General features: G+C 39.6%; 1 protein-coding gene across 8 annotated transcripts in view; it reads right to left on the bottom strand.

Moving 5' to 3' along the window:
* The window catches only part of LOC120306612 (F-box/WD repeat-containing protein 10-like), a 53951-nt gene that overhangs the window by 8472 nt on the left and 25038 nt on the right, over positions 1-20441 (bottom strand). For all 8 annotated transcript variants that reach the window (XM_039340185.1, XM_039340187.1, XM_039340186.1 and 5 more), the window contains 7 exons: positions 11092-11237; positions 9908-10111; positions 9585-9706; positions 7438-7586; positions 5977-6119; positions 4245-4403; positions 693-964 (listed from right to left, as the gene is read on the bottom strand). In XM_039340185.1, coding sequence (XP_039196119.1) covers positions 693-964; positions 4245-4403; positions 5977-6119; positions 7438-7586; positions 9585-9706; positions 9908-10111; positions 11092-11237 — 1195 coding nt within the window. The remainder of the gene's footprint in view (positions 1-692; positions 965-4244; positions 4404-5976; positions 6120-7437; positions 7587-9584; positions 9707-9907; positions 10112-11091; positions 11238-20441) is intronic.

Here is a 20441-nt window from a genome sequence, read left to right as displayed (position 1 = left end):
TTACCATTTTCTTGCCTATCTTAACTTGTGTTTCTATTTTGTTTTTTATGGCACTATTTTTGATAGGTTGGTCTGTTTTTTCCCTTTGTGTAAAGACAGATGCAAAAAATGAGTTAAATAGTTCTGCTTTCTCCCTGTTGCTTGTCACCTTCTTGCCACTTCCACCCACTACTGGACCAATCATTTCCTTCACTTTTTTCTTGTTTTTTACATGTTGAAAGAAGCGTTTTTTGTTATTTTTGACTTTGGTCGCAAGCCTTAGTTCATTTTGAGCCTTGGCTTTCTTCACTTCATCTTTGCAGGCTCAGGCTATTTGCTGATATTCTGACTTTGTTATGTTCCCCTCTTTTCACTTTCTATACTTGTCCTTTTTATCTTTATACTTTATACTTGTCCTAGTTATCATGTGATTTTTTTGGACTCTATAGTTCAGTGTATATGTAATGAACTGAGTGTATTTTTCACTTTAACGTAATCATATCACCCTTTCATTTCCTTCTAAGTGCAATGTGCAAAACATACACTACATACTTGTAGATGGTATTTATCTTATTGATCTGAAGAAAAGACTACCTGTTGACCAATCCTACATCACCCTCTGCTCATCCTGACAAAATTGTTGGCAGAAAGGATTCTTCTTGCCAATGTGATATACAGTAGATACATACATATGCATGCAAACACGTACATACCTGGAACACCTTTGGATAATCTTGTGGCATGCTGGGAAATGTAATAGGAAAGCACTGTGTCATCATCTTCTCTGTATAGCTTCCAATTTTTCTTTCTGGCGCGTTTCTCCCGCATAGATTTTGAAAATGGAGAAGGCTTTATTTGGGTTGGTATGTCATGAAATTTGCTCGTGAGTGTTTGGTTAGGTATTCTATCAGAAGGCTGATTATGATCCCATTCTACTTCTTCAAACTGGAACAAGACTACACTTCCTTCTGCATTGATCAATAATCTAGGGAAGAAATTGGATCAGTGGGAAAACATGATGAAATCTGTCCACCGATTCAAGAAAATGATTTGTAATGAAGTGTCTTCAGATTGCTAACACAACTACTCGTCCTTGCAATTAGAGCCCCCAAAATCTATTATTTAAAATTAGAAGATCAACAATAATAACAATCATTGGAATGGGAGGTTGGTCACTGCAAAATGAAGGGAAGATCTTTTTTTTCCTTTTTCTTCTTTGTCATAATCTAAATGAAAAATATTCCTCAAAAGCTGTTTTGTCAAGGACATTTACAATACTTTTCTTGAAGTACTAATAGCTTTGGATGATTTTACAAAGAAAGCAGTTGGAAGAAAGGGCTAAACTTTCCATCTGCTGCATTTTTTATAGAATTAAATAGGGATTCATTTATAGCTCACTTTTTCATAAATTGTTGTATAAGGCAACTAAAAAAATGAGTATATAAAACCAGATTGCTATGTGAGTCACTTTAATACAATAGCAGTAACAAATAAAACATGTCACCTTGGTAGATTTCAAGCTTGTCTCCAAAAAAAAAAGATTTTCATATCAAAGGCTATCAAGTAATCAGTTAATACTCTAATCAGGGAAATCTTTTTTTTAATTAATTTTTACTGAAGACATTTTTACAGATTAAAAACAATACAATTTTTTTAAAAAAGAGTAAGAAATAAAAGAGAAAAGAACAAAAGAAAAAGGGTATATAAAGAAACAGTTAATTTTCTTTATAGCGATTGTAAATGTATTGATATTGATTTTTCACTTCATATTTAAATTCCTTGTATCATTGTGTATATTTTAATCCATTTTTTCTTTTTTTACAAATCCTTCGAGCATTATAAAATGTCTATTCATGTTTACCATATTTCTAATATAAGTTTGAAGCACCTTTATACGTTCTAAAAAGTTTTTCTGATGTCATGTACCAATATAGCATTTTACATTCTCTTTTAAATTGTAACGAAAAGTGAATTTTAGTCCTTTCAACCATATTGTTTCCCATTGATCCATCTGTATAATTGAAGTACTTAGCCCATTTTATCATACACTCTTTAATTTGTTCTTCCCCTGTTTCAAATTTCAGTAAACATATATATTTTAACAATTAAATGTATAATGTTCATCATTTTCACATAATTCAGTTTCAAATTCTGTCTTAAATTGTTCAGTTCCTAATGTCCTTTTGTCTACTTTAAATCTTTCTCTTAACTCTACAGATGAAAACTATTGGAAACTAAATCCCTCTGAGGTCAATTGCTCTTTTGACTACATGTTATATTCTCCGTGTTCTTGTTTTAATAACTCTCAATATGTTAACCATTTCTTTTTGTTATTTCACAAAAGGCATTTTCAGGCACAGCCTGGGTTTGTATCCAGTGGTGGGATTCAGCCAGTTCGCACCATTCAGCAGAACCAGTAGCTAATTTTTTGTTGCCCAGGTCCAGAATGGACTTCCGGAAGCAGCATCCACACAGAGAACCAATTGTTTACATATTTGAATCCCACCACTGTTTGTATCTATTCTATATCCTCAATAAGTGTAATGATTTTTAAAATATACATTAACCTTACCTTTATCATATTATCAAAAACCATGCTATCCATATCTCAGGTTGTGTTCTTTTAGTTTTAAAATTCTCTTATTTCTCAATAACATCCATTATTTTATTCAAACCAAACAGTAGGGTGCAGAGTGCAATTTTAGATTAGGCAATCCCAATTCTCCTCACTCCTTTGCATCCTGAATAAGTCTTCTTTTATTTCTTCCCATATGAATCTAGCTATATTTTTTTGCCATTGCTTAAATGGAACATCAGTTGACAAAAATGGTATTGTTTGATACAAAAACATCATGGTAGGCAACCTCCAATTCTGGGAGCTGAAGTCTACGAGTCATAAAAGAGCCAAGGTTGCCTTCCCGTGTTCTAGGCAATACATTCATTTTATCACAATGACAATTTAGTAATTTTCCCCATCTTAACATATCCTTCTTGAATTCGTTCTTGAAACCTTAGTATAATTAGTTTGAAATAACATATAATTCATTTTATTTTTTTCTCAATCTGAAAATCTCTATCTCATTTTTTACCAGTTTTTGCTCTTCCATCCTTCTTTTAGTTAGCATCATCATTTTCTCATTATTAACTTTAAAATCCTGCTATCACAATAAAATTGTTTAATTTTTTCATTAATATTGCTATTCTTTCCAAAGGGTCTTCCAAAATTATCACCAAATGCTATAATTTATATGCTCAATCTTCTCTCCAGCAACTATCTCATCCTGTCTTATGTCTCTAATCAATACTCCAAGAGTTAAAACAAAGAACAATGGTGACAAAGAATATCCTTGTCTTGTTCTAACCAGGGAATTCCAAAGCCTGAAAGAACCTATAACCTTCTCCCCACCAAATATACAGTACTTCAGCTTGTTGTGGGATGGAAAGTCCCTTCCCAAAGATCTGAAACCAGGAAAATTTGAAGACTGGTTAAATTGGTCCTAAATATCTTTCCCCATAGCTACGTTTTCCATAATGTGCACATGAGATGTAAATATGTATTTGTGATCTGTAAAGGTAAGAGAGAAACTTCAAATGAAATTGGATGGCCTATTCATATTAATAGTGTAATATTGCTGCACTATCATGGTGGCTATCTAAGGTATGCGCCTTGTCAATTCTGTTAAAGGAAGAGTTGTATTTTTAATTTAGTTTGGAATACATTATGATTTTTCCCCGTTTCCCTCAAAGAAAAAACAGTGAAGAGAAAACAATAGAGAAAAACAATACAATGAACACAGAATTCAAGAATTCAGAAATCTACAATTGTTTTCTTCGGAAATAACAGCTATTGAACGGGAACAATGTTTAGCTACTTTTGAAATTCTGTAAAAAGTATTGTGGAAGCAGAAAAACCCAAATTGTCCTTCAATTTTACATGATAAGATTGAACTCTGGAACTTTTTATAGAAGGAAGCAATAAATGAAAGATTCCTCAAAGGTTCCAGTTTAAGTTACATTGATTTGTTTTCTTTACCGTAGTTATTTTCTTTGAAAGTGTACACGGAGGGTCAATGCATCATTAATAGTCAGAGTTGAAAAATATGTGCTTCAGAAGTAACACCCACCAAGTTTAATTAAACTTACCTTTAAGAATCTATATAATTCAAGACTATGTTGTTCAGGGCAGGTTGGATTCATACAATTTCCATATATCTCGTCTTTCACTACATTATTACTGGATTAGGAAATAAGAACTTTTAACATACCTGTTTTCTAAAATACAGAAGGACACCACTGGGTCACCTCTGCTGTTTGCTCTCATAACCCTCAGACAGATTCCAGAAAAGAAGTTAAAAATACGTATCTTCCCATCAGCACAGCCACTGATGACTCTGAGATAAACAAAGGCCAGAGATAGAACCTCCCTATAAACAAGATCAGCAATTAAAAACAAATGCTTATCTTTTTAGTAAAGTTGATACATTGTATTATTTTAAAGTAAATTTCAATGCAGTAATGTTTATTTAATATATTTAAAATTATCAACAATTATTTAAAAAGCCTAAAGTATTGAAAGAAAAAAAGGTAAAATTTCTTCAGTATTAATTGCCATCTAGAACATCAGTATAAGGATAGAATTAACTTTTCATCCAAAGTTGAGTACAATTTTTTTTTTACTTAAATGTGCAACAGAGACAGAAGAAACTCGATGATAAAATGGACGCAAAATTTCAGATTATATTCTGAAATGGCTTCCTAATTTACTGGAGGAAAAAGAGATATATAGCGCAATCAGACTTGCAAGACTGATGTCAGCCTCACTAGATAGAATAAATCATAAAATTAATTCCACAGAATGGCTAAAGTTACTTTGAGATTGGCCACAATAACAGAATCTTCCAAGTCTGATTGTGCTAATTCCCTAATTCACTGAGATAAGGGTCTATGTGAACCACTTCCAAATGTTATTGGATGTTCTGGATTTAACAAAAAATGCTTTAGTATCGTTTGCCTAGACAACACCACCTGCATATCTGTTAGCATCATCTACCTTACTCTGTACACATGTGAACAGCTAACATACATATCCCCTTAGATGCTATCTATAATTCTGGCCTGCCCAGAGTCTGTCTGGAGTCCAATTCTGATTTTTCAGGTTCATCCTTGCTTCTTTTATGAATAATCCTCCAGTAGCTGTCCAAACTCAGTATTTTGAAATTAAAAAAATATTCAAAGTCACTTGTCCTCACAAATCATTCTAAGAAAAATGATTGGACTACTGTACTAAGAAAGCAATTGCTAGAGAAAAATTTGGAATGTATAAAGTGAAAAAATAAATACCAAAACAAACTGAATCTCTTAAATGAAAGCATTCAATGTATATTATGTGGGTTAACTGGGGGGATGCCTGAATTAAGAATTTAAATGCTAACAACAAAAGGAGCAATAAATCAGAGTAGCAAGGAAGTGGGATGCAGAGAAGAGATTATTATATCATTTTGCTGAAACAAAGTGATGATAAAAGAATTATCTCCTTCCTGTTTAGAGACCAATTAGTTATCAATATTATATGAGCTGTTCAAGTGTAAAAGTGAAAGTCAGGGAGATTTTAGTCAATGGTCTCTCAGCTACAACATATTTATATTGTAATACAGATTTACTGGCGATGGCCTCCATTTAATACTCCTATATTGCAGGCCTCTTCTTCCATCAGAACCATATTCAGTCAGGATTGGCCTAATCCTTGAATCACATGGCTTCTGAATTAACATCTGAGCCTGTTCCTGTTTTTCTCATCTGACTGCATCTCTCATTCAGCCAGAATAAAGATAATTTCCTTCTTGTCAGACTATCTTGCTCAGTGGTTTCAAGATTTATCTGCCTCTTTCATGGTTTCAAAATATTTCTCCCAGTGGTTTCAAAGAACAAAATGGTTCTTTAATCGAGTGATTGGTAAGGCTTAAAATGCAAAATGTATTTTATATTAAAAATACTTACTGGGGGTGTCTGAAAGCCATTAGACATCGCTTGTGTTTTCCCAACATGCTCCAGGCCAAAATATATCTATCACTGCTTCCTGTTACAAGATGCCACTCATCAAATGACAAACATTTTACAGGACCTCGGTGACCTTCTAAAACCTGTAAAAGGAGGAGGAGGAATGGGGGGGGGAGGAGGCTTCTCTTTGTGCTCTTTTAATATACTTTCAGGCATTCTTTGATTGTGGCTGTTAACTTTGCCAATAAATAATACTGTAAAGCTAAAAGTATGAAAGGCTTTCCATAGATTTCTTTTGCTAACCTCCCCCCTCCCAAATATCACTAAGGCTAGCCTCATTATTGGATTATAAAATAACCAATGTAGTATTGAGTTTTTTTCCTGCTCAGAAGTATACTGTATAAGAAGCATTTCTAAGGCTTTGAATGATTACTATTTATTGTGTGTAAAATGTTTATCAGGTATTCCTTGTATAAAATAAAAAAAAATGTTAGATGTAAGGTCCAGTAACAAACCCTTAAACTGGAATAAGAGAGTATCAGTCAGTGTATAACTGGTATAAATACCAGTGTAGACTGGTATAAATACTAATGCTGTATAACAATGGCCATAGGCATCTCTTCCCCATCATGAGAGTTAATAAAAAATATCCCCAGCAGGTGTCTCACGAAGTGAATTACGCATGCTTGTTTTCCACAGGAATGGATGTTCCACCTAAAATGTATTAGAGAAGAACAAGTATTGCTAAAGAACAATGAGCCCTATGGGTAGGCATATTAACTACTGACTTTGCTAAAGAAAAAAATAGAGAAGGTAAATTAATACTTTTGATTTCTCTTTGAGCTGGCCTTCCAGTTGCTTTGATACAAGAATGAAATTCTGCTTTTTTTTCTCCTTAAATATCTTTTTGTTTGTCTATTTTGTAAATTCAGGAGCTAACATTTTGGTCCTATAATATGTTAAGCTTCCAAGATGAAACTTAAAAAACTTTTAACTTGTTTTTGATAATCAGCTCACCAAGTTTTTATTTATTTGGGGGGGGGATTTTGTTTGTTTGCTTGCTTGAGAACTTTTTTGCATAAGAAATCCTAGATTATCAAAAACTCTACAAATAGGATCCCAACATTATTTCCAAATTACTGATTTATAGGATGTTATAGAACTATCAGCCAGCTTTGTGATAAATAACAGTAATGAAGACAGACTTTATACCACTTTAAAGGGGACTGAGCATGATTTAAATTACTAGTGGAGAATTGACTCAGGGCTGAGACCAATATCTCCTTGGCATTTCTAATTTATGGCATGATGCCTAAAGGGAGTTTGCATTGAAATATATTTTAAGATCTTTCTGTTTCTTCTGGTACTCCTGTCAGCTTGTGGGTACAATTGCACTGCTGGTTGCTTACCTGAGTTTAAATGTGAAAGAAATTGGGCCAGACTCTTTTGGAAGATTCATACCTTGATTAGTACATATGACTCAGCATGCCAAATTTTCACGAGGCCCTTTTCACAGGAACTCACAATATGGATGTCATTCATTTTAGCAGCCCAAATATAACCTTTGTGTGTAAAAGTTTTAATACATCGCCCGGTTTTCATGTCCCACACTGTAAGAAACACAAGAAGATGTAGTAATTTCTTAGCATGTTGCTCATTACTCAGAAGTCAGTTTCAATGCATTTAATGCAGCTCAGTCCAAGATAGAAAAACATCAGTGAGACTTATCTGGGAGGTATACATCAGAAAAGGCTGAACAACACATTTAGCAGAGTGGTGTGATTTATCTATAGTCAGTTAAATTTTATTTTGTCTTTTTGAAAAATGCACTGCTACATTCCTTATACTTTGTGAGTGGTTCAGAATATGATGTCCAAATATATAAATCAATATAGGCCACATTTTTCAATCCAGAATGACTCCATTATTTTCAGCAACAAGCTCAAAGAGTTGAATCCCAACAAGATTGGAACCTACCTGGAGGCAAGAGAAATTTGTTTACACAAGAGAAAATAACAAATACTTTGCCATAGGAAGTAGAATGGATGATATGGCCGAAAATAGCCATTCCAAGTTGCAACTGTATGAAGGGCTGGGTGTGGAGAGGAGCAGGGAAATAGCAAGATCTTATACAAACCATTGTAGCACTTCCCTAATTCTTAACATAAGAATTAAGCATGGAAAGTCATAGACTGAGACTGATTCACCCTTTGTGCTAAGTCAGTGATTCTCATCCTATGGTCTGCAGACCTCTGGGTGGGCCATGATGTCATCACAGGGGGTCCATGAATGCTTGAAGGAATGTTATGATTTAAAAGCTTGTGTTAAATCTTGGTGGTCCATGGCCACAAAAGATATTTAAAAGAGGTCCATGATGAAGAAAAGGTTGAGAACCATTGTGTTAAGCCATTATAGTTTGCAAATTCTGGCTTATGGCTTACCTGTGGTACCTTATCCCAAAGTGGTACCCTTGTGATTCTGGATCTTTTCCTGGGGAACAACAAGGCTTCCTCCCCCAACCCAACTGTTAATTAAAAAAAAAAAGTAGCTGAGAAACTGAAATATCTGCAAAACCAAATGTTGGTTTCAAGTATAATCTTGATTTCCAACACCTCTTCTGGCCAGCAAACTGTTTGCAATCATTTTAAAAGGATAGGCCTTTCAAACACTTTGATACTTGGAGAAGTGCTAGGGGGTGAAATCATGTCTTTCAGCACAAGGCACCCATAAAACATTCTCCACCCAGCCCCCTTCCAGGTAGTTTATATTTCTACAGCTTGAGGTATAAGTACTCCTTAACTGCCCACCCACTCCTCAAAGACAGAAAGGAAAGCAAGCCTGTGGTCCCACCTATTCTCATGTCTTATTTCTCTTCCACTTTGTTCAGCTTTTTTTTAAGTAAAGAAAAAAAGATAGAAAACAGAGGAAGGTAGCTAGATACCTTTCCCGCCTTAAGTTATTTGTAAAAATAATAAAGGCAGGATACAAAAAGAGAAGAGAGGAGAAGAGGAGCTGTAGAGTTTTCTTCTTAAATGTTGGTAAGACATATTTTTCTATAACATTAGAAAAACAAGAATGTAATTTCACCCTCTGCTGATGAGAGAAAACACTGTAGTTTCTAGTGAGGGTAGAAGGAGTTGCTTCCTAAAGCTCCAGACAAAAAATAGTATTTTAAAATAAAAATGAACAAAGTAAGATTTTTTTAAGCAAGGGAAATATGACTCCACTGACTTTTGGAGTGTGGTTCTCAGCATGCCCAAAGATGTTTTTTCATGAGGCAACTGGACTTTCTTGTTTTTCTTTGAAGACATTTCGCTTTTGACATAGTCCAGTCGCCTTGTGAAAAAGCATCTTTGGGATAACTATGACCTGGATGACTGAGAATCTACATGGGTTCTCAGCATGGTATGTCAAGCTTAATGTAGCCCTTGGATTGAGAACATGCTTCTGTTTTATGTTGGGAAAAATCATGATTGCCCATTATCAGGTGAGTCTTATTTTATCATACAACTTACTAATTTTCTTACTTTACCAACTTTAACATTTTAGCTGAAGTCATTGATTTTTTTCCCCCTACTTATCTAAGAGGAATTAAAACTGATGTTCACATTTTGCTGTGCAGTCTTTGGATCCAGACACAAATCTGGTCTTGCACACATCCAAGCAAGTGAGATTCCCTTTGTGGCCCAGAAAAATCTTCACACAGGTCCCTTTTCTGATGTTCCACAGTCTAAAAAAGAGTTCAAGAGAATGATAAACAAACACCATACATGCAGGAACAGAAAAAAGCTAGAATAAAGCTAGAATAAAACAAGCTGGTCCTCATTGTTGCTGCATCACCATTCAACCCCCCAAAATGGAAACTAACTCCTGAAAAAGGCAGATTAAACTGTCTTGGGTAAAGAAAGGGCATTAAAACCAAAGCACTCACCTGATACTGAGATCATAGCTGCCACTCAGGAGGAATCCTCTTTCTTCATTGAGATATAAGGTTCTGATGCTACCAGCATGCCCAGAGAAGACAGGAGGGATAATTTTAATCTTCTCTATATCTAGAAAGCGGATTTTTCGATCTAAAGAACCAAAGGCCAATAGCCTTCCAGAAGTGCTGTGAATCACTCTGTTGGAATCCAGACTGAAGTAGAAAAATTAAATTAGGAACCTGATTTACTTTAACAGACATAATCTCTACATTCCCCTTTTCTTGTTTCCACCAGTGGATTCCAAAATAACCAAAACGTACTGTTCCCAGACAAAGATGCTTCCAAGAGCTTGGAAGGATAGTTCAAGTGCAAAAGGTTTCATGTGCTGTGGAGTTATATTTTTAAACAATTCTTATGGGTGAGTTGGTGAGATGTATCCTACTTCAGGTTTCAGCCACATATGCACACCTGGTTTCTTGGGCATTTATCAGTTTTACTTTCAGGCAGCAGAGTTTACAATGTAGCAAGCAATATCAAGCAAACCAATTTTGTTTGCAAAGAGGAATGTGCAAGTTAGTTCAGGTTTCAATGAGCATGATGGCTCAATGGTTCGATGCTGAGTTTGTCAGCTAGAAAGCTGACAGGCCGGGTTCAAGACTCGAGCACCAGGCAACAGGGCGAGCTCCCATTACTTGCCCCAACAACTGCAAACCTAGCAGTTTAAAAGTGCAAATGTGAGTAGGTAAATAGGTACCACTTCAGTGGGAAGGTAACAGTGTTCTGTGCTGCTTGGTGTACAGTCATGTTGGCCACATGACCAGAGAAATACCTTCAGACAACGCTGGCTCTCTTGACTAAGAAACAGAGATAAGCAACCCTTCTTTTTACCCTCACCTTTTCAAGAGCCAGGCCAAGGTTGGCAGCTAGTCCAAGAATTTAAAGTCCAAGAGTAGAATTCCTACATGGGAGTTATACAGGAGAATATGTTGTTTCCAGCAAGGAGAACAGAGGCAAAGCAAGTCTCTTATATAGGCAGCAGGCAGATATCAATAATTAGAATGTTTACTCTCTTGGCCAGTCACCTGAAAGAGTTCCTCTGTTCTGTTCTCCCATCTACTTGACCAGAACCTGTGCTGTGACAAGATGAATGGGAATTGAATGAGGATAAATATATTCTGTCATAGACACATACCTGTTTATTAGAACACGAACATTGTAGGCACTACAGAAGACATTCCTTTCCTCTAATTTGACAGTGTCTGTCTCCTGGCCGTGGTATGCTTTCTGCATGTATTCAGTGTCTTCACTTTGACTTGTAGTTTGTTGCTGGTCATAATCCTTCAAGCAAAGCAAACAGTGACAGTGATAATGATAATGAGAAAGGGAAAGCAAATAGCATACATGGAAGTATGTGACTTTCTACTTAAGCTAGCAGAAGTACCCTAACCCCAAATCTTCTCCCCCTTAGCAACCTAACAAGAACAAATATACATACATACATACATACACACATACATACATACATATATATGTAGGTCTTTGGTTATTCGGGTTTTCTCCCACATCAAATTGGAAGTGTCTTGGCTTTGACGCGGGAGAAAACCCGAATAACCAAAGACCTACATACAAACACCCGTGAAAACCTCAATAAACAAATATATATACATACATACATACATACATACATACATACATATATATGTTTTCTGAGGTTTTCGCGGGTGTGTTTGTATGTAGGTCTTTGGTTGTTTGGGTTTTCTCCCGCGTAAAATTGGAAGTGTCTTGGCGACGTTTCGACGAAGTCCCATTCGTCATCTTCAGGCTGGTGCTTTCAGGTTTGTGCTTCAAGGAGCAATGTGTGGTCTTAGCTGTTTCTTCCTTTTAACTGCCAGTGAGGGTCTTGGAGTAGGTTGGTTAATTTGGTTTGGTAGTCAGATGAAACAAACAGTGCATAACATCTCAGATAGGATCCTCACCAAAGCCGAAACCAATGTCCTTTCCAAAGGATTCAACTTTGCAGTCGCTCCCAAACACATCCCCACTGAAACTATTATATGGGGAGTTGAAACCAGCCTGACCAAAATCAACCCCGACGACGCTAACAGAATCAGACTCGAAATCACCAACATCCTCTGCACCAGCAAGCCACCCAAAAACAACTTACCCAAAGAGGAACAGACAGCACTACGTAACCTGAAAGAAGACACCAGCATAATAATCCTACCAGCAGACAAGGGCAACGCCACGGTGGTTATGAACACATCTGACTACCAAACCAAATTAACCAACCTACTCCAAGACTCCACATACAAACCCCTAAATACAGATCCCACCACCTACCTGGAAAAAACCACCAGATCCAAAATAAAAGCCTCCCCCATTAGCGAAGAGATCCAGCAAAGAATCATTCCCAGAGAGAAATCATCCAGATGCCCTAAACTCTATGGTCTCCCCAAGATACACAAAGAAGGAACCCCACTCAGACCTATAGTCAGCTCCATAGGCTCACCTCTACAAAACCTAGCCAAATTTCTCGCCAAACAACTACAGCCCTATGCAGAATCCATCACCTCACACGTAAAAAACTCATTCCAGTTTATAGAGATCATAAAGAAACAAAACTTACAGCCCAGCGACCTACTAGTGAGCTTCGATGTCATATCCCTCTTCACCCAAGTGCCTATCAAAGAAGCCTTGACAGCTATCCAAAACAAATATAACCCCCCCCAAACACATCTTAGATCTGACCAACCACTGCCTATCCAACACATACTTCATCTATAATGGACAAAAATACAAACAAACAGAAGGAGCACCCATGGGATCACCCCTCTCACCTGTCATTGCCAACCTCTACATGGAACACTTTGAAACCCAAGCTCTAGAAAAATTGGATCACAAACCCAAACTCTGGCTCAGATACGTAGACGACACCTTCATAATCTGGCCACATGGGAAAGAAAAACTGGACAACTTCCTCACACACCTCAACAGCCTACACCCCAAAATACAGTTCACCATGGAAACAGAAGCTAACAACCAACTTCCCTTCCTGGATGTCTTAGTCTACAAGAAATCCAATGGCTCCCTAGGACACACCATCTACCAGAAGAAAACACACACAAACCGCTATCTGCACGCTCTCTCACACCACCACCCAGCACAGATCAACTCTGTAGCCAAGACACTCATCTCCAGAACAAAACGCTTAGCTGACGAACAACACCTAAAAACCGAACTACACACTCTCACCAATGTACTAACATCCAATGGATTCCAAAGAAATAAGATTACAAACCTAATTCAAAAAGAAACCCCCACTAAAATCCAAGACAAAGAACAAGAAAACGGCAAAGCCCTCCTCCCATACATAAAAGGCACCACAGACAGAATCAGTAAGATCCTCCATAAACACAACATCAAAACAGCATTCTGCACAAACAGAAAAATATCCACCATCCTTAGAAACCCCAAAGATAAAATTGACTTAGAAAATCAAGGATTATATGAAATTCCATGCACTGCTTGTCCCAACACATATATCGGACAAACCAACAGAAGAATAAGTGCACGCATTGAAGAACATAAGAACTCAGTCAAAAAAGAGGAACCAACATCTTCCCTGGTCCAACACCTTAAAGCCACAGGACATGAAATTGACTTTAAAAATACCAGAACCATTGCCAAAAGTGAACATTTTAATAACAGAATAATCAGAGAAGCCATCGAGATAGAAAAACGCCCACACAGCATGAACAAGCGAGATGATACCTCCCGCCTACCAGCCATTTGGAAACCCACCCTTATTGACAAACGACTCCCTAACACAAAAAATGATACCAGACCCACACTCACAAAAACCACACAGGATGTCACCACCACACATCCACGCAAAAAACAAACCCAAAGCCACACCGATGATGAGGCACGACCACAAACCAGAAGCCAGACCACAGCTGCATCATTAGCCACTTTAAACCCCTCCAATCCATACATGAAGCAAACTGACACCCTCCATGAAGAGGAGGCACAACCACGAACGCGAAGCCAAAAAATAGCAAGGCAGCCCAAAATCTTAAACCCCTCTGCAACTCAGACTAACCTGAGCACAACCAAACAGAACACTCCCCCAGCCAATCAGAGCACAGCCAAGCCAACCCCCCAGCCAATCAGAGCACAGCCAACCCCCCAGCCAATCAGAGCACAGCCAAGCCCCTAACCAATCAGAACACACCTCCACCCAATCAGAACACAGCCAAGCTCCCACCCAATCAGTTCATACCCCCACTGGCAGTTAAAAGGAAGAAACAGCTAAGACCACACATTGCTGCTCAAAGCACGAAGCTGAAAACACCAGCCTGAAGATGACGAATGGGACTTCGTCGAAACGTAGCCAAGACACTTCCAATTTTACGTGGGAGAAAACCCGAACAACCAAAGACCTACATACAAATACCCGCGAAAACCTCAGAAAACATATATATATATATATATATATATATATATATATATATATATATATAGCAAGAAATAAAATGATCACCAGGATAATAAAAACTATAAAATTTATTAAAAAGCGCCTAGCTTTCGCCGTCACCTGCCGGCATCCTCAAGGCTAATGCACCAGGGAGTGAGAGAATCACTTTTAAAGGCATGTCAAAGTCTGCGCACGACTCCTCAGCCTCGTCATCGGGCCCGGTTGGTATGACTGCGCACAAATGGTCTGTTCTTTCCTGTTCATTTCAATTGCGTGTTCATCATCATCCATCCTTCTTTCCCTTGGTCTTAGGGTGGATGGGTAAATATCTCTCTTATTATGGTGGTCCCTATGTTTTAACCCTTCCCCCCCGGGTTCGGGTAGTAATACACATTTCATGTTTGTTTTGTAATCCTCCTTCGTCCCATTGTTCTTCCTACGGCGAGTTTTTCCTTTGATTTCAATACTTTCACTTCTTATGCAAACGTCATCTGGATGATCTTGCAAGTCCTTCCGAAGTGGATGCAAACCACCGGTGGTCTGGGGCTGGGGGATAGGTTGTTCAGTCACGGGAGGAGGGGGTGGTTCCCTAGCTACCATTATGTCCAGCTGCTTTGCGCGTACTATACTGTGCTTAGTCAGTCCGGGGGGAGTGGCGGTGGAATTGTGTTTTCGCTCCCCCCCTGGGTTCAGATGGCAATACACATCCCGTCCCTGTCTTGCACTCCCCCTTCGTCCCATGGCTCCTCCTACGGTGGGCCCCTCCCTTGGCTTCAACACTTCTACAAACCCCGTCTGAGCAATCTCGTGAATCCCTCCGGGGTGAATGTAATTTGCTGACGATCTGAAGTTGGGGGCTAGATTGTTCAACCGTGGGCGGGGGTGGGTGGTTCCTTAGCCACCACTGCGCACAGCTGTCTTATACGCCCCCTGCTACGGGTAATCGGTCCGGGGAGGGTAACGGTGGGATCATGTTCTATTTGATCGTCGCAGCGTCTCTCTTCGATTCGCCTCCTCCCTCTTACATCGTTGTTATCTATACGGGTCCTCCGGAGTTCTCCGGGATGCGCAAACGGGGGGCGTGATGGTCCGGTCTCCTGTATTTTCTCTCCCTCTCCAATGCCGTTCGTGGGTCCACCTCCGATCGCGCTCTGTAGTTCTCTCCCTCTCAATCTGGCCATCCTGGTCCGACAGGGGGGCCTTTCCTTTCTTTCCGAATCGGCCATCATATTTTTCTCCGTGTGTGGGTGAGCTGTCACATCCAGAGCTCCCTCTCCTCTTCCATTGGTCATGTCCTCCTTTATACAGGTCGCACCACCTCGGGTATTCATAGTGTCCGAATTCTGGATTTTGGTTTCCACCACCTCCTTAACCCTTTGGGGCTGTAGTAATGTTACAGATGTAGTAGAGGTGTTCTCCGATTGTCTTTCCTCATTCGGGCTGCCCCGGATCAATTGGGGGGTTGGTTGCTCCTCCTTGATGCCGTTGGGGGTTATTACTGGGACGTCGGGGGTGTTGTCGCTGGTTGTTCGTACTCCACAACCTTAAAGCCATATATGCCGGGCACAGGTCCACATGCCGGTTGATAGAGTTACTGTCCGAGAGCCATGCCTCCCTAAGTAGGCGGCCCCCCTTAGTGTTGTCACTAGCCAATACGCTAACCTCACTGAAATTGAATTTGTGATCTAGCTCCGCCATGTGTGCCCATATTTGGGAATGTTGATCTCCCCTTTTCACTGCTAATCTATGTTCATGGACCCTTGTCTTAACCCGTTTGGCTGTCTCCCCAACGTAATTAGATTGGCAGTCCATACAATTGATCTTATAGATGGCTGCCAATTTTTCAATGTTGGGGAGTGGGTCCTTAGGGCGCATTATAGCTGCGGTCTATGGGCCACTTGTATCTTATGCGGTGCCAAAATTCTTGCTGTAGCCTCTGAGACGTTATGAATATAGGGAAGGGTAACACGTATGGTTGTCTGAGGTGCAAGTTCTTGAGGTGTGGGGTCACTCCGGGGTCCAGGTGGTTTATTGACCCGATTAATGAACTTAGCCGGGTACCCATTACGTTTACACACCTGAAAGAGGTAACTGAAAGAGTGTTGAAGCCAAGGGAGGGGCCCACCGTAGGAGGAGCCATGGGACGAAGGGGGAGTGCAAGACAGGGACGGGATGTGTATTGCCATCTGAACCCAGGGGGGGGAGCGAAAACACAATTCCACCGCCACTCCCCCCGGACTGACTAAGCACAGTATAGTACGCGCAAAGCAGCTGGACGTAATGGTAGCTAGGGAACCACCCCCTCCTCCCGTGACTGAACAACCTATCCCCCAGCCCCAGACCACCGGTGGTTTGCATCCACTTCGGAAGGACTTGCAAGATCATCCAGATGACGTTTGCATAAGAAGTGAAAGTATTGAAATCAAAGGAAAAACTCGCCGTAGGAAGAACAATGGGACGAAGGAGGATTACAAAACAAACATAAAATGTGTATTACTACCTGAACCCGGGGGGGAAGGGTTAAAACATAGGGACCACCATAATAAGAGAGATATTTACCCATCCACCCTAAGACCAAGGGAAAGAAGGATGGATGATGATGAACACGCAATTGAAATGAACAGGAAAGAACAGACCATTTGTGCGCAGTCATACCAATCGGGCCCGATGACGAGGCTGAGGAGTCGTGCGCAGACTTTGACATGCCTTTAAAAGTGATTCTCTCACTCCCTGGTGCATTAGCCCTGAGGATGCCGGCAGGTGACGGCGAAAGCTAAGCGCTTTTTAATAAATTTTATAGTTTTTATTATCCTGGTGATCATTTTATTTCTTGCCATGAATATTCCCAGGATTCATGTTTTTAATCTTCTTAAACGTATATATATATATATACATACACATTCATACATACATACATACATACATACATATATATATATGAAAAAGGAACACCAGGATAAAAATAAACAGGACTATTTAATATAAACAAGCCTGTGAGTAAAAAAGTTACTTACTGAGCTTTCATCAGCCAAACCTACTGACGTCATCAGAGTTAGAATGCTAGGTGATTAGGGAGCTTGCCTATATACAGCTGCCGGTCTCTGCGCCCGGCTCCTCAAGCGTGTCATCGGCCCATTAGCTATGTTACTCTGCAATGTGTTAAATTGATTCTCATCCGTCAGCCTTTTGGTGGATCTGATGATTGTAGCTCCCTCTCCCTGATCCTGCAAAGAACAACTATTCAGATGTTCCTGCTTCATACTCTCCCCTCCTTTTTTGTCTCTCCTTCCAAGCCGTTCGTCATTTCCTCCCATAGCAGCTCTTGCTGCCGCACCTGCAGCCCTGTCACTCCAGTCTTGCCAGTTGCTATCTCATTGTGGTGTCACCCAGCCCCTCTCCTCTTTTGCCAGTTTGCTGTCCTCCCTAGGGATCGCAGCTTCTCCATTTGTAGAGCCATGGTCTTGCTTTTGACCATATGGGATGGCCATCTACTCCGTGGATTACCACGTTGTTTCTCCCATCTTCTGAGAGTCTGGTATGCTGGTAGGAGGTCTATGTGCCGGTTGATGGAATTTTCATCCAAAAACCAGGCTTCTTTGAGAAGGCGGCCACTCTTAGTGGTCACACGAGATATGGTCTGTGCATTTTCCAGATCGAATGTATGGTTCAAATTGGCCATGTGAGCCCACACTTGCGAGTGCTGCTCCTGCCTTTTGATTGCCAGTTCATGTTCGTGGACCCTGGGCCAATGATGTGCTCGAGGAGCCGGGCGGAGAGACAGGCAGCTGTATATAGGCAAGCTCCCTAATCACCTAGCATTCTAACTCTGATGATGTCAGTAGTTTGGCTGATAAAAGTAAGTAACTTTTTTACTCACAGGCTTGTTTATATTAAATGGTCCTGTTTATTTTTATCCTGGTGTTCGTTTTTCTTATATTTTTATTGATATGCCCAGGATTTGCATTTTTAATGATATTAAGGATATATATATATATATATATATATATATATATATATATATATACATACATACATACATACATACATACATACATATATAATTTTTCTGTTTGTGCAGAATGCTGTCTTAATGTTGTGTTTGTGGAGGATCTTGCTGATTCTGTCTGTGGTGCCTTTTATGTAAGGGAGGAGGGCTTTGCCGTTTTCTTGTTCTTTGTCTTGGATTTTAGTGGGGGTTTCGTCGAAACGTCGCCAAGACACTTCCAATTTGACGCGGGACAAAACCCGAATAACCGAAGACCTACGTATGTATGTATGTATGTATGTATATACATCTCAAAATAGCTATCCCAGTCCCCCTTAATTCTTTGTTAGCAATCCAAAAATTTAGGAAATACAAATGATGTCGCAGTAAGCGACTGCTACCTGTGGATGGCTCTAGATTGAGCTGATACAGGCAAAAGATTTCTTCCTCCCATATTTGGGCCTACCGGGTGCATCAAAAAACAACAACACTCAAGGTAAATCTCCTCCCCTGGTGTCTTCCCTCCTTGATACAGCTGACAAAGTGAGAAAGAGCCTATGGCCTAGCTGCCTAACGTACAAGAGCCCAGGTTCGAATCTCAGAAGGGTATGTCTGGCTGATGAGAGCTAACCAGCTCGAAATAGCTATCCCAGTCCCCCTTAATTCTTTGTTAGCAATCCAAAAATTTAGTGTGTGTATGTGTGTGTGTGTGTGTGTGTGTGTGTATATATATATATATATATATATATATATATATATACGTATATATGTATATATATACGTGTTTTTGTAGATTTTCACGGGCATAGGTATGCAGGTCTTGTTTCTATGAAGTGGAGAAGTCTTCATAGAAACAATAAAGAAACAAAACCTACAACCCAGTGACCTACTTATGAGCTTTGATGTCACATCCCTCTTCACTCAAGTGCCTATCAAAGGAGACTTGACAGCTATCCAAAACAAATACAATCCCCCTAAGCACATCCTAATCTGACCAACCACTGCCTAACCAACACATACTTCATCCACAATGGATAAAGATACAAACAGATAGAAGGAGCACCTATGGGATCACCCCTCTCACCCGTCATTGCAAACCTATACATGGAACACTTCAAAACCAACACCTTAAACAAATCTGAACACAAACCCAAACTCTGGCTCAGATATGTAGATGACACTTTTGTAATTTGGCCACACGGGAAAGAAAAACTGGACAACTTCCTCACACATCTCAACAGCCTATACCCCAAAATACAATTCACGATGGAAATGGAAGCTAACAACCAACTCCCCTTTCTGGATGTCCTAATCTACAAAAAACCCAATGGCTCCCTAGGACACATCATCTACCAAAAAAAAAAAACACACACCAACCGCTACTTAAACGCACAATCCCATCACCACCCTGCACAGATCAACTCCGTAGCCAAGACCCTCATCTCCAGAACCAAACGCCTAGCCAACAAAGACCACCTGAAAACTGAATTACACACTCTCACAAACATATTAATCTCCAACAGATTCCAAAGAAATACAATTTCCAACCTAATCCAAAGGGAAACACCCCCCAAGAACCGAGACATAGAATAGTACAACGACATCGTCCTCCTCCCCTACATCAAAGGCACCACAGATAAAATCAGCAAAATATCAAGACAGCCTTCAGCCCCGACCAAAAAATAGCCAACATCTTAAGAAACCCCAAAGACATGATCCAGCTAGAAAACCAAGGAGTCTATGAAATCTGCCCAGCCACATACATTGGACAAACTAATAGGAGAATAAATGCACGCATCGCAGAACACAAGAACACAGTCAGAAAAGAAGAAAAAACTTCCTCCCTCTTCCAGCACCTTAAAGCTACAGGACATGAAATTGATTTTGAAGGAACCAAACTAATCTCCAAAATTGAACACCACAACAAGAGAATAATTATGGAAGCCATCAAAATAGAAAAACACCCCCACAACATGAATAAACGTGATGATACCTCCTGCCTACCAGACATCTGGAAACTAGCCCTAATCAACAAACGAGTCCTAGCCATGAAAACTGACACCGGACCCAAAACAACACA

Source organism: Crotalus tigris, unplaced genomic scaffold (genome assembly GCF_016545835.1).
Source record: "Crotalus tigris isolate CLP2741 ecotype Arizona unplaced genomic scaffold, ASM1654583v1 scf7180000017742.2353718, whole genome shotgun sequence".
NCBI classification, from domain to species: domain Eukaryota; kingdom Metazoa; phylum Chordata; class Lepidosauria; order Squamata; family Viperidae; genus Crotalus; species Crotalus tigris.
This window is presented reverse-complemented; position numbering and strand designations above follow the sequence as displayed.